The sequence below is a fragment of the Canis lupus genome, chromosome 11, assembly GCF_003254725.2.
Source record: "Canis lupus dingo isolate Sandy chromosome 11, ASM325472v2, whole genome shotgun sequence".
Classification (NCBI taxonomy): Eukaryota; Metazoa; Chordata; class Mammalia; order Carnivora; family Canidae; genus Canis; species Canis lupus.
Genome location: NC_064253.1, coordinates 19,174,030 through 19,186,366, shown reverse-complemented (window position 1 = coordinate 19,186,366; position 12,337 = coordinate 19,174,030). Strand labels below are relative to the sequence as shown.

General features: G+C 34.8%; 1 protein-coding gene across 9 annotated transcripts in view; it reads left to right on the top strand.

Moving 5' to 3' along the window:
* The window catches only part of RAPGEF6 (Rap guanine nucleotide exchange factor 6), a 190,780-nt gene that overhangs the window by 104,460 nt on the left and 73,983 nt on the right, over nucleotides 1–12,337 (top strand). For all 9 annotated transcript variants that reach the window (XM_025432804.3, XM_035696864.2, XM_025432808.3 and 6 more), the window contains 5 exons: nucleotides 1,976–2,153; nucleotides 4,192–4,328; nucleotides 6,524–6,682; nucleotides 7,284–7,436; nucleotides 11,861–12,025. In XM_025432804.3, the coding sequence (XP_025288589.1) occupies nucleotides 1,976–2,153; nucleotides 4,192–4,328; nucleotides 6,524–6,682; nucleotides 7,284–7,436; nucleotides 11,861–12,025 (792 nt within the window). The remainder of the gene's footprint in view (nucleotides 1–1,975; nucleotides 2,154–4,191; nucleotides 4,329–6,523; nucleotides 6,683–7,283; nucleotides 7,437–11,860; nucleotides 12,026–12,337) is intronic.

Below are 12,337 nucleotides of genomic sequence, written 5' to 3'. Positions count from 1 at the left end.
GCTATAATGTTGGCAGTTCATGTCTCCTAATTCCATCATCTCTGTCATTCCTGGGTCTCTTTATATTGATTGATTTTCCTCCTGGTTATGTATCACATTTCCCTCCATCTTCCTAGTAAGTTTTTATTGTATTCTGGGCATTTTGAATACTACACTTTAAAAAAAAAATCATCTAGTTATTTGAGAACTAAACTCTACCAACAAACTACGTTCTCAGAAATGTCATGCAGTGACTTCTAGTTTTGATGATTTATTATATCTACCTTCACCTTAAAAGACCTACCTTGCCTTTGCTTAGTCAGTGAATTAGACCTTGCATTCTGCATAGCTCATTTTATTTACTTTTAAAATATAAAGTCCTTTTTTTAATTTCCTAGCAAATTTTTGGCTATTCTTGGCTATGTTTTTGGCTATTCTTTCTTTATTATTTTTAATTTTTATTTTGCCACATTATCCTTCTTGTGTACTTTTAACAGTTTAATATGTTCCTTTAAATTATATTATTCATCCTTTTTCTTTTTATCATACTTTGAACAAAGGACAGTTAAGACATTTGTGAGGAAAGATTATGTTCTTTCCTTTGCAGATGTCCTTAAAAGATCTAAGAGTTCTGTTAATACCATTCTTACAATCCCTACCCGTGATTTCCATTCTGCCTAAAGAATTTTCCTGTTAAGTATCTTCATTTCTCACACAGATGACTACAAGCCTTGCCTGTTGTCCATATAACCAAATTGAATCTTGCTTATTTTTGCTGTGAACCATCTTTTTATCAGATACAATCTAAAAGGTTAGGAGACTATGTTGAAATAGTCTAGGTCATATGATGAAAACCTGAAATTGTGATGAAGACAGTGGTTTAAGAACCCAAACGTATAAAGTAGATGGTCCTTATAATTTGATAAAGTGGAAGAAGGCTACTCTGGGGGTGAGCTTCTATATTCTGAAAAATTAAATAAACTATAGAGAATATTGCTTTAGGGGTTTTTAGCGCACTAGTTTATTGAATTAAAATTGGTATATGTAAATAGGTTTTTGAAAATCATTTTAGCATGTATACATTTAAATTAAAACTATATTTTTAAAAGAAATTATAACCTGCTAGCAAGTTTGTGGTTCCAAGGATATATTATTCAGAAATGACTCTACTTAAACCCTAAGGTTCTAGAGTCAGAAAGCAGAGGCAGTTTTGGCCTCAGGGAACCTGGTTATTTGTGGATGTATGCCCATGTTTTGTCTGTCTGTCTAGTCTATGGGCACCTTATAGGTTGCTTCAATATGTCCCAATTATTTATTATTTCATTATTTCTACATTATTTTCTGCATTTCTAAATTTACAGTTTTTAAGAAATTTGCTAGTTCTTTACAAATATCTGAGACTAATATATTTCCAAAGTTGAGGTTCTAAGTTCAAGCCTATTTTAAACATTGGTTACAATAATCTCAAATCTTCTTTGCAATTAGATTCAATAAAAAGATATTGGGACATTATGATTATGTTTTCATTACTTCACAATTGGCCTACTTTAGCACTTTTCAGTTTTACATTTCTGTTCTTAATTTACATGGCTGCCTACGTTACTGGATTATAAATCTTTGTGGTGAAAGAATATGTTATTTGCAATACCCAACACAGACTAGTAACTCATAAAATGATTGTTGATAAACTGTATCTCTCCTGCACATCATGTTTTAGGAAATGTTATACTTGTAAGCAATATATGTGTTATTTGGAAAACAGGTATTAGTCCAGGTGGTTATATCTCTTGACCATTTTATACTTACTGGCTCAGATTTATCACCTGGATGTCACAGTGTGAACAATGAGCCTATATTTTTGGGCAGAGAGAAACCTTTAATAAAAAATAGTGTTTTGTTTTTGATTCTTCAGAGTGTTAGGAAAGGGTAGCTTGGGTTAATTCAGGCTGTGACATACAATTTTTATAACATAATCGATCGAGATTTCTTTCTGTAGGCTACGGAAAGTGAGGTAGGAGATGTAGATTTAACACGTCTTCCAGAAGGACCTGTTGATTCTGAAGATGAAGAAGAGGAAGATGAAGAAATTGATCGAACGGATCCACTACAGGGGCGAGATCTTGTTCGAGAATGTCTTGAGAAAGAACCTGCAGACAAAACTGATGATGACATTGGTAAGAAATACATGTATTCACAATAAGAATTTTATAGTTTAATTTATACATATAGTTTATACCTCTTGCTGCATAACAAAATACTTGAAGCATAGGCTTAAAACAATACACGTTTGTTTTCTTATAGCTTTTGTGGGTCAAGAATTCATGAACAGCCTAGCTGAATAGTTCTGGAACAGTGTTTCATGAAGCTTCAGTCAGGATATCAGCAGGGGTCACAGATACCTGAGGCTTCACTGGACTGCTGCGCTAGAGTATATACTTCCAAGGTGGCTACTTACAGGGTTTTTAGTACAAGACCTCAGTTACTGCTATGTGGGCCTCTCTCATAGGCTCTTGAATATTCTCCCAATGTGGCAGTTGGTTTCCCCCAAATCAAGTAATCCAAAGGAGAGTTTTTTATTTATTATTTAGTTTATCTTTTATTACTTGGCCTCAGGAGTGTCACACAGAGTAACTGTGATATAATATGGGAGGGAACTGCACAAGATCATGAATAACAAGAGGTTTAGAGCCATCTTGGAGGCTGGCTGCCCCAATTTGAGAGTTTGTTTGGAAGATGTAGCTGGGAAGTACAGCTATTGGTATACCCTTGACCAAAGAACGGTCATCCTTTATCAGGAAAGTTCAAACTCTTCAACTGAGCGAGTGCACAGCTTACAGCGGGATGCGCATGGACAGTCAGAGAGAAAGGGAACACCTGCCTAGCCAGGCAGGTCACCTGAGTCGGCCCCAGTGATTACTGGGGTGATAGACGTCACAACCAGATAGCCCTCATATTCTGGCTGCTCCCAGTTTACAAAACAAAAGCTCAACTGCATTAAAGTAATTTCCCTTCTCATGTCCATGAGATAGGTAAGCTACAGTACAATAGTGTCTGATGTCTAGTTTTCTAAAAATGTTTCAAATGTTATCAAAGGTCATCTTTTTATTTGTCTGCCTGAAAAAATATATATAATTTTTGGATAACAGTTTATGAATTTTCTTTTTTGTATTTCTTACAGAACTGATAAGTTTAGAAGGTTGAATAATACTAAAGATGCTCATGTTTTCTTTGAGAACAAAGATTACTTAGAGTCATTATATATTGTTATGATTCAATTAAGATTTTAGCCTAGATTTCCCTTTTATAATAGCCATATTGCTGTCATTCAGATCAGAAGATGTTACTAAGAATCATAATCTATGTGAGTAATGATCAGTACATTTGAACATTCCTTGCCATTCTAATGACACAACATAGTTAATTAACTTGCAGTTTAGACTCATGTTATGAACAGTATCTGAACAGAAACTAAAAGTGCATTTTTAATGATAAAAGTTTGTATACTGTGCTCCTTTCACAGTTTTTAAAAAATTGAAATATAATTATCTCCCAGTTATCCAGATAGATAGTACCTTATCCTTATTTCTTTTTCATCCCTTAGCTGACTGCTTGTTTCTCCCTTATATTTATCTTTTTTACTTTTGTATCTGTACCAGTAATGTTAGCCAAAGGCCCGTACTCATAAACATTTGTTGGTTATAAAGAGACTTACCTTGCAGTTACTTCACAAGTTTGGCACTAGAACTCAAATTTGTTATCCTTCATTGCTTAATTACTTGTTGACATAACATTCTTTTGAACTCTATCCAGATAAGAACTAGACAAAAGACTTTTTTGCTAATCTGTTAGATTGAAGGACATCACTAACTGAACTACCATGGAATGACATCTCAGGCTAGGAAAATTAGCCTCTTTTGAATCTCTGGGTTTCCAATTCCCTCTGGAGGTTATGAATTCTGGGTATCTTCCAATATGTGTATTTTTTTGTGTGATTGTGAAAGGTCTATTAAACAAAGCATTGATTTTTTTTTTTTTTAAATCAGCAATCATCTTGTACCTTGGTTGCTCAGCATTAGCAGCCTAAATTCATAAGTTGATTTAGAAAATTGGGAATTCAATTGTAGATTTTATTGGATCTTTAAAGTATAGTCTTTGATGGTCTCTCTACTAAAATATCTTCTTCTTCCTTTTTTTTTTTTTTTTTTTAAACAGAACAATTACTGGAGTTTATGCACCAGCTCCCAGCTTTTGCAAACATGACCATGTCTGTAAGAAGAGAACTCTGCTCAGTGATGATTTTTGAAGTGGTGGAGCAGGCTGGAGCTATTATTCTTGAAGATGGGCAAGAGGTAGACTAGCAAATGTTACATATTATTTAGTGTGGGAGCTGATTTTTAGAATGATTTCATTTCCATAAATTCCTGTAAATCTTGACTTTTGAAATTTATACAATTTTTTGCGTGACTGCTGTGTTTGGGTTTATTATAATTTCTAAAGATAGAAGTTTTTTTTATTTTTGCTTTTGCTTTATTTTGTCTGTCTTAATTTTTATTTCCCAGCAGTGAGCCTAGCATAAATATTCAATAAATAACATTAATTGAAACAAATTTGTTTTTACTTCTCAGTGGACTGCTGTCAGTTGAGACATTTCTATGGTGGCAGTACTATGTTGAGAAATGTTTGGCTAGTGACTTTCAACGGGTAAAGGAAGGATGCAGAGGCATTGGAAGGATACAGAGGAATTACTGCTGTTAGGAGTTACTTCAGTTTTTCTTACCAAACTGATGGAAATTAATGCTGACATATCAAGTCAATGAAAATCGTCTTATACTGCTAGCAAGGATATAAATAGCATTTCTGGAAAGTCATTTAGAAATTTTTAACATGGGCCTTGAAGAATTAACAGTCCTCTATCCTGTTTCACTCACTATGAGTCTTTGTTTAGTACATAACATAAAACTGAGTTAGACCAAAAGATGTTCTTGCAGCATTTTTATAGTAGTAAAAATTGGAAATGGCTAAAATGTCATTCAGGAATAAAGAAGTAATTATTATATTGTCTACAGGATATAATATGTAGATATTCAGGGTATTTTAAAATTTGATGGAAGCTCTTTGAAGGCCAGGGCCTATGTCTAGCTTTATTTACTTGTTTACTTCCCATGTCCTAAATATCTGACACTATCATAGGATAATCTCAAGAAAAAAAGTTTCATGAACAAATTTTAGTATTAAATTTTCTTAAAAGGCAGGACAGTTGAATGACTATTTCAGGAGTATAAAGTAATATAAACACAGGAGAGAAATTAAACTTCTAACAACAACTGTATAAACACTGGAATTTTGAAGAACTTTTATTTTCCACAAATTTTTATGTTCTCTTAATTTTCCACAGTTCTGTCAGCAAAAATTTTGTTACGTGCGTTCTTTGTGCTAGGTACTATTCTAGACACAGGGAGTGTAGTGGTGGAAAAACTAGACACAGTCCCTGTCCTCAAGTAATTTATGTTATCCATAAATTGCACAGTGAGTGAATTTCATACTTGAAATAACCAAAAAAGCACGCTTTTAAAAAAATAATTTTGTTTTGCTACTGATTCTCCTTCAGAACCGATGACCCACATTTCCCTTAAATTACCTTTAAACTGTTGATAGTTGAGGTTGTTAAGAATTATACCAAAGGAGAATAAGTGACCTTTCACTAATACATACCAGGTTAACTTCTAGGAGCATCATATGTTTCTGTATAAATGGAGGCAATATTTTCTTTTTTTTTTTTTAAGATTTTATTTATTTATTCATGAGAGGCACAGAGAGAGAGAGAGAGAAAGAGAGAGGCAGAGACACAGGCAGAGGGAGAAGCAGGCTTCATACAAGGAGCCCGACATGGGACTCAATCCCAGGTCTCCAAGATCACGCCCTGGGCTGAAGGCGGCGCTAAACCGCTGAGCCGCCCGGGCTGCCCGAAGGCAGTATTTTCTTAACATTAAGAGAAATTTTTAATATTTTGTCAACCTGCTTTAAAATTCAGGGCCATAGTAGTCTTTCTGAATTAGTTACTAGCAACTTTTTTTTCTTTAGAGTGCTTGCTATATGCCAGGCACTGTTCTAAGGAGTTAGTGTGTGTAAACTGATTTCATTAAGACAAAGGTCCTGTGATAGTACTTTGGTTAAGTCCACTCAGAAATCAAGAATCTGGGGCACTGAGAGGTTAAATAACTTGCCAGGAGTCATCCAGTTAGTGTCAGTGTGTGGATTCAGGATTTAGGAGCTTGTGGTTTAACCCATTTGTTTTTCTCCAAGTATTTGGTCAATTACGGAAGGTTCCCCTGGTGTCATTTGGTGACTAAAAGAAGAAAATGTAAAATAAGCTTTATCAGTTTGTGTAGACAGGCATAGGGTGTTTTTTGACAGAGTACAAAATAATGTAACTGGATCTTTTTCTTTTTTAAATTATAAAAGTTCAATGTATTCATTATTTTGCAAAGTTAACATGTAACTATTTTTTAAAAGAGATTCTTAAAACCTGTCTTTTTCTCTATAGCTTGACTCATGGTATGTTATTTTAAACGGCACTGTAGAAATCACTCATCCAGATGGAAAAGTTGAAAATCTCTTTATGGGAAATAGTTTTGGAATTACTCCCACTCTGGACAAACAGTACATGCATGGAGTTGTTAGGACGAAAGTAGATGATTGTCAGGTAAGTTTATCTCTTTGGTGTCTTGTAGTATTCTTTGTTGATTTCAAATAGCCGAGCCTGTTTTTTTTCTTCCTTAAAATAAAATAGCTTGATTTGAGAATTAGGAATTTTCAGAAGTTCACAGTTAATAAAGGAAATTAGATTTTGTGTCTAACTCAAAGATTTGTGGAATTAAACTATAAATTTTTAGAAGAGATTATACGAAATGTTGGTTCATTAAATTTCTATTGAGTAATAGCCAGCTTAGTCCTTTTTTTTGGTTTTTTGTTTTGTTTTGTTTTTTTAAAATAAAGGAAAGAAATAGGAACTTCTGAGTTGTTTTTAACTTACTCCTGCTTCATGTTTTCTTTCCCTAGCGTCAATTTTAAGAGAACTAGATGTTCACTTCTCCTTTTAGAGCAGAATTTGAACGGATTTAACCTCTTTGGTCTCTTTGTATGTCAGTTATTTATTTCACCTTGATTTTTGTTGATGGTTAAAGGGATTGAATAAAAAAGAACTGATGCCACTCGATTTCTTACCTTTGTGCTCTGCCTTGGTGCATAGTGATATATTTATGTACTATAGGTTTATTAACTGTCCCCATGTTGTTCTCGGACAGTTTGTCTGCATAGCGCAGCAGGATTATTGGAGAATTTTAAATCATGTGGAGAAAAACACCCATAAAGTTGAGGAAGAGGGAGAAATTGTCATGGTACATGAGCATCGTGAACTAGATCGGAGTGGAACCAGGAAAGGACACATTGTAATCAAGGTGGGTGTCTTTATTTATTATTCTAGTCATTGATAGAATATAGCTTTCTTCTTGCTAGAAAGGCTTTGAATTACTTTTTGTGCAGTGTAAGGTAATTCACTAATTTTAGAATATAAACAAATGTATTGGTTCTGCTTTTTTCCACATTGATTTTTACACATTTTAATAATGAAGCATGACATTGCCATTTAATATCAATGTGGGTTGGATATTATTTTAGAATACACTGGTAAGAGTTTTCCTTTTCAAATTTATTTCATGATCCATTGATAATGGAGGTGAATTTCATCAAACAGCCGTGTAAGTCAGAAATACAGATACCCTATGATTTCATTCCTATGTGAACTTAAACAAAAGAAATGGACTTGGATGGGTGGGTGGCGGTGGGGAGCAAACCAAGAAACAGACTTTTAACTGTAAAGAATAGACAGGGTTGCTGGAGGAGAGGTAGTTGGAGGGATGGGCTAAATGGGTGGTGGGTATTAAGGTGGGCACTCATACAATTGGGTGTTGTATGGATGAATCACTGAATTGTACACCTAAAACTAATATTACACATATGTTAACTAACCAGAATTTAAATAAAACTTTTGAACTTAAAAAAACAATATATAGAAATAAAACAAAAGGACTGATAATGAAAGTTTGAAGAATGGTAGTAGATGAAGGTGCAGTGTTTACTGGATATTTATGGCATTGAAAAGGCATTATCTTCCCTCTGTTTTCTGATCTGAAAATAGTGATATGACAGAGCTTTATTAGGGCTAAATGAGGTAAATCAAAGGCTTTATTTAGCACATTGTAGAGCCTGAATATTAATCCTCATACTGTTTCTCTAGTTTTCTCTCTCTCCCCTCCCCTTTGTCTGCTTGACCCCTTGTCTCCCTCCCACCTCCCCCCACTTTGAAGAAGGTTTCTTTGAAGACCTCTGGATTGTAAAATAGAGAAATTATAGTTGAAATAGAGGAAAACATATAACCATTTCTCTTTTCAGCCTAGTCTTGGTTGTAAAATAAGTAAGTGTGTTATTCATTACAAATACATGAGCCTATTTAATAATGTGAAGGGACTGATGTTAGATCCATTTTTCCTCAGGAGTCAGGATATTTAGCAACACTTTATCTTTTCCTAAACTGGTAAGTACAAGCTTTGTTTTATAGAAAAGGTAAACATGGGTGGATTGCCATAGGCTGTCTTTTTATGGGAGCTCATATTTTTTAATTCTTTATTTTTAAATAATTACAGACTCAGAGAATAGTTGCCAGAACAGTATTGAACACTCCTTCATTCAGATTCCCCAACTATTAACATTTCACTGCATTTTCTCCATTATCACCAGTCTTTCTCTGAATCATTTGAGACCAGTCTGCAAGTGTGATGCTTCATCACTCCTGAATATTCCATTGTGTATTTCCTAAAAACAACACTTTCCTACATAAACACCATAGAAACCTTTAAATTGAGAAATGAAAATTGATACAATACCACCATTCAGGCCCACAGATCATATTTAGTTTTTCACTGACTAGCCCAGCAGTGGCACTTTGTCTTTTCTCATCCAGCATCTCATCTAGGAACACAGTAGCATTTAGTTGTCCTGTCACTTGAGTCTACTCCAGGAACAGTCTTTATCTGTTCATATTCTTAGCAGTTTTAAAGAATACACACCTTTTGTTCTGTAGTCACCCTCAGTGTGGATCTTTACAATGTTTCCTCATGACCAGACAAATCATGTTCTTCTGGCAGGAATTCCACAGAAATGATGTAGTATTCTTCTCTCTGCATCATATTAAGGAGCATGTAATGTCAGCCTGTTCCACCATTGTTGAAACCTACTTTAATCATCTGGTCATGTTTATGTCTGTCAGATTTCTTATGCTCTTTGTAATTGATAAATGTTTGAGGCAGAGATGTTTTGGAGTAGTGTCAATATATCCTACAAACTTCTGTCCACCAGTCGTCTTTTGATTCCTGCCTGAAACAATGATTCATTATGCCCTTTGTAATTGATAAGTGTTTGGGGGAGAGTTGGTTTGAAGTAGTGTCAGTATAGCCTACAAACTTCTGTCTACCAGTCTTCTTTTGATTCCTGCCGATACGGTGATTCCTCTCCCCCTTTTTTTAAACATTTATTATCTTTATCTGTAAGGATGAACATTCTTTTTTTCTCCCAGTAATGCAGTTCTATTGGCATGGACTTGTGTGTTTTACACTCTCACCATCATCATTGTTCCAGGAGACAAGTCCAGTTTTGGCCCGTGGGACCTTAATAATGCCAACTCCTTTATCCTTTTGAGATATCCTCATCATTTTTTTTAAAGTTTTCCTGTTATCTGACAAAACAAGATGTTCAGACTCATTATGTACTTTCCCTGTTCCGGCTTTGGAATCAGCCATTTCTCCAGAGCCTTACATCCTACTAGTGGAGAATAGCATTTAAAAACTGAGATCTACGGGGCACCTGGCTGGCTCAGTTGGTGAAGCCTGCGACTCTTAATCATAGAATTGTAGGTTTGAGCCTCACATTGGGTGGATAGATTACTTAAAAATAAAATCTTTTAGGGGTGCCTGGGTGGCTTAGTCAGTTAAGTGTCTGCCTTTGGCTCAGGTCCTAATCCCAAGGGTCCTGGGATTGACCCCTGAGTCGGGCACCGTGCTCAATGGGAAGCCTGCTTCTCCCCATCCATTTGCCCCTTCCTTCTCTGGTGCTCTCTGTCCTGTGCTCTCTCTCACTCTCTCAAATAAATAAAATCTTTGTAAAAAAAAAAAAAAAAAATTCAAAAAACAAAACCCCAAGATCTTAGCACTTTTTTCATTGCTACTTAGATGTCATTGCTTTTAGTGCCTCTGATTAGACACAGCTAGGAAAGTTGTATAAATATTTACTATAATATATAATATATTTATACTAAATAAGTATTTATAGTAAATGCATATACACCACAACTTTGTCTCCATCTATTTGTAATAATCATGAGTTCATACTAGTATTCCCAGTTTTGGTGCTATACCGCAGTTTTTCCTGTCCTTTCTCTTTTCATATTTGTAAATATCTTCTCCAGCAGTGTCTCTTGTTATGCTCTGTTTATTTACTTACTTGCTCATTGTAACCAGTCTCCGTGATGCCAGTGTCACCATTCCAGTCATCCCCTTTGCCTGCCAACTCTGCTCACTCTCTCTCCCAGAACCCCACCTTATTGGATACTAGTGAGACCTTTGGTGACATGCTTCTGCATGGCTATGGGGCTCATCTTTAAATATAGTTTTGAGTATATGGCTTAGTCTCTGCAGGTGTCTGACCCCAGTGACTTAGCTGGTCAGAATAATGGCCTTTCTTAAAGTTGATCTGTTCCTTCCCTGACTTAACTATACATGATCTAAGAACCATATTGAAAGACCTCAACTCAAGATTGGCCTGGGAAAGTTAAGCCCAATTTGGTATTCTTTGACTTAGATTGTTTTGGAGGGTGAAAGAAGAATAGGAATGACCTGAGTTTGCCTTGGGTCCCTCAAATATGTTATACGAAGAACCTTACTTGATTTCCTTCTAGAAAAATAATTTATATACCTTTTCTTTAAGTAAATTCTTAGATTAACATTGTTAGTATTGATGTATGTTTACCATGCAGTTATGCTCACTAGTGACATTGCTTGGGTAAATGCAACAAATGGAAATTTGTCTTGATTTTTGTATTTGGTTTAACATCTGGCTTATCTCTGCATTTGTTCTGTGTATACACTTTTGAAAAGGCTGCAAAGGTAATAAATTTTAGCACTGGTTCAGAAGCTTAGAGCAGTAGATCAATGTTGTTTACATTTCTTTTTATAAATTTGGAGACAGGCAAGCAGTTAAAACTCTGAATTAATGTAAAAACTATATATAGATTTTCTTGTTCCTCTCAAGATGGTGAACTAGCATGGAGAAACTATAGAAGAAGAAACTTCTTTTCTAGGAAGTTAAAAACAACAAAACTCACTATCTTGAACTGGTGTGTTGTTCCTATAGCCTGAGGCAGGAGAGATTTGAAGATGATTAAATTTTTTAAGTTTTACTTTTTCCTTTTGTTGGCTTAAGACCATCCTCTCCCCAACTCTACCAATTGTAGAAAAATGGCAGAAACAGGCCACACCAGAGATAAATCATTGAGTTCAAAAGCCCTACTAGGATAAAATGCCAGTTAAAACAGCTACAACTAAGAAAATGCTATTAGGTATTGTCATTCCTTTACCTTTTATCACTTTCCATCCCTGAGTGCTGGTGGATAACCTGTAAAGACTACCTTCTCCCACTATTGAGTATTTTAACAATGAAAATCTCCTTTGAGGACTGATGTAATAGAGTGACTACAAAGGGAAGTAATCAGTAGAATTATTTCCTGTGATGTTTGTTTATTTTATAATCTTTCCTATCCTTGGATTTTTAGGCAACACCTGAGCGTCTCATCATGCATTTAATAGAAGAGCATTCCATTGTGGACCCGACTTATATAGAAGATTTCCTGCTAACTTACAGGACATTTCTTGAAAGTCCTTTGGATGTTGGGATCAAACTATTGGAATGGTTTAAAATTGACAGCTTAAGGGATAAGGTTGGTTTTATAAGTATGAAGGGGATGGAAGTAATTTTAACCTATAACTTTTATTCATAAAACCTTTTACAGTTGATAAATATTTATTTTAATAACAAAATTCAGTTCAACTAAAAAATAGCTCTACTTAGTTACTTTTGTGGATAAAATTCATGTTAAGAAGTGAATATGAGCCTTTACAGTTAAAAACTGAAATAGGCTGTGGTACAGCTATAATTTCAGAAAACATGATAGCTGCATAAGAGTATTTTTGAATTTTATCAAAATCTTTCTGAAGGAGATAGTAAAACATTTTAAAAAGTTATTTAGTAG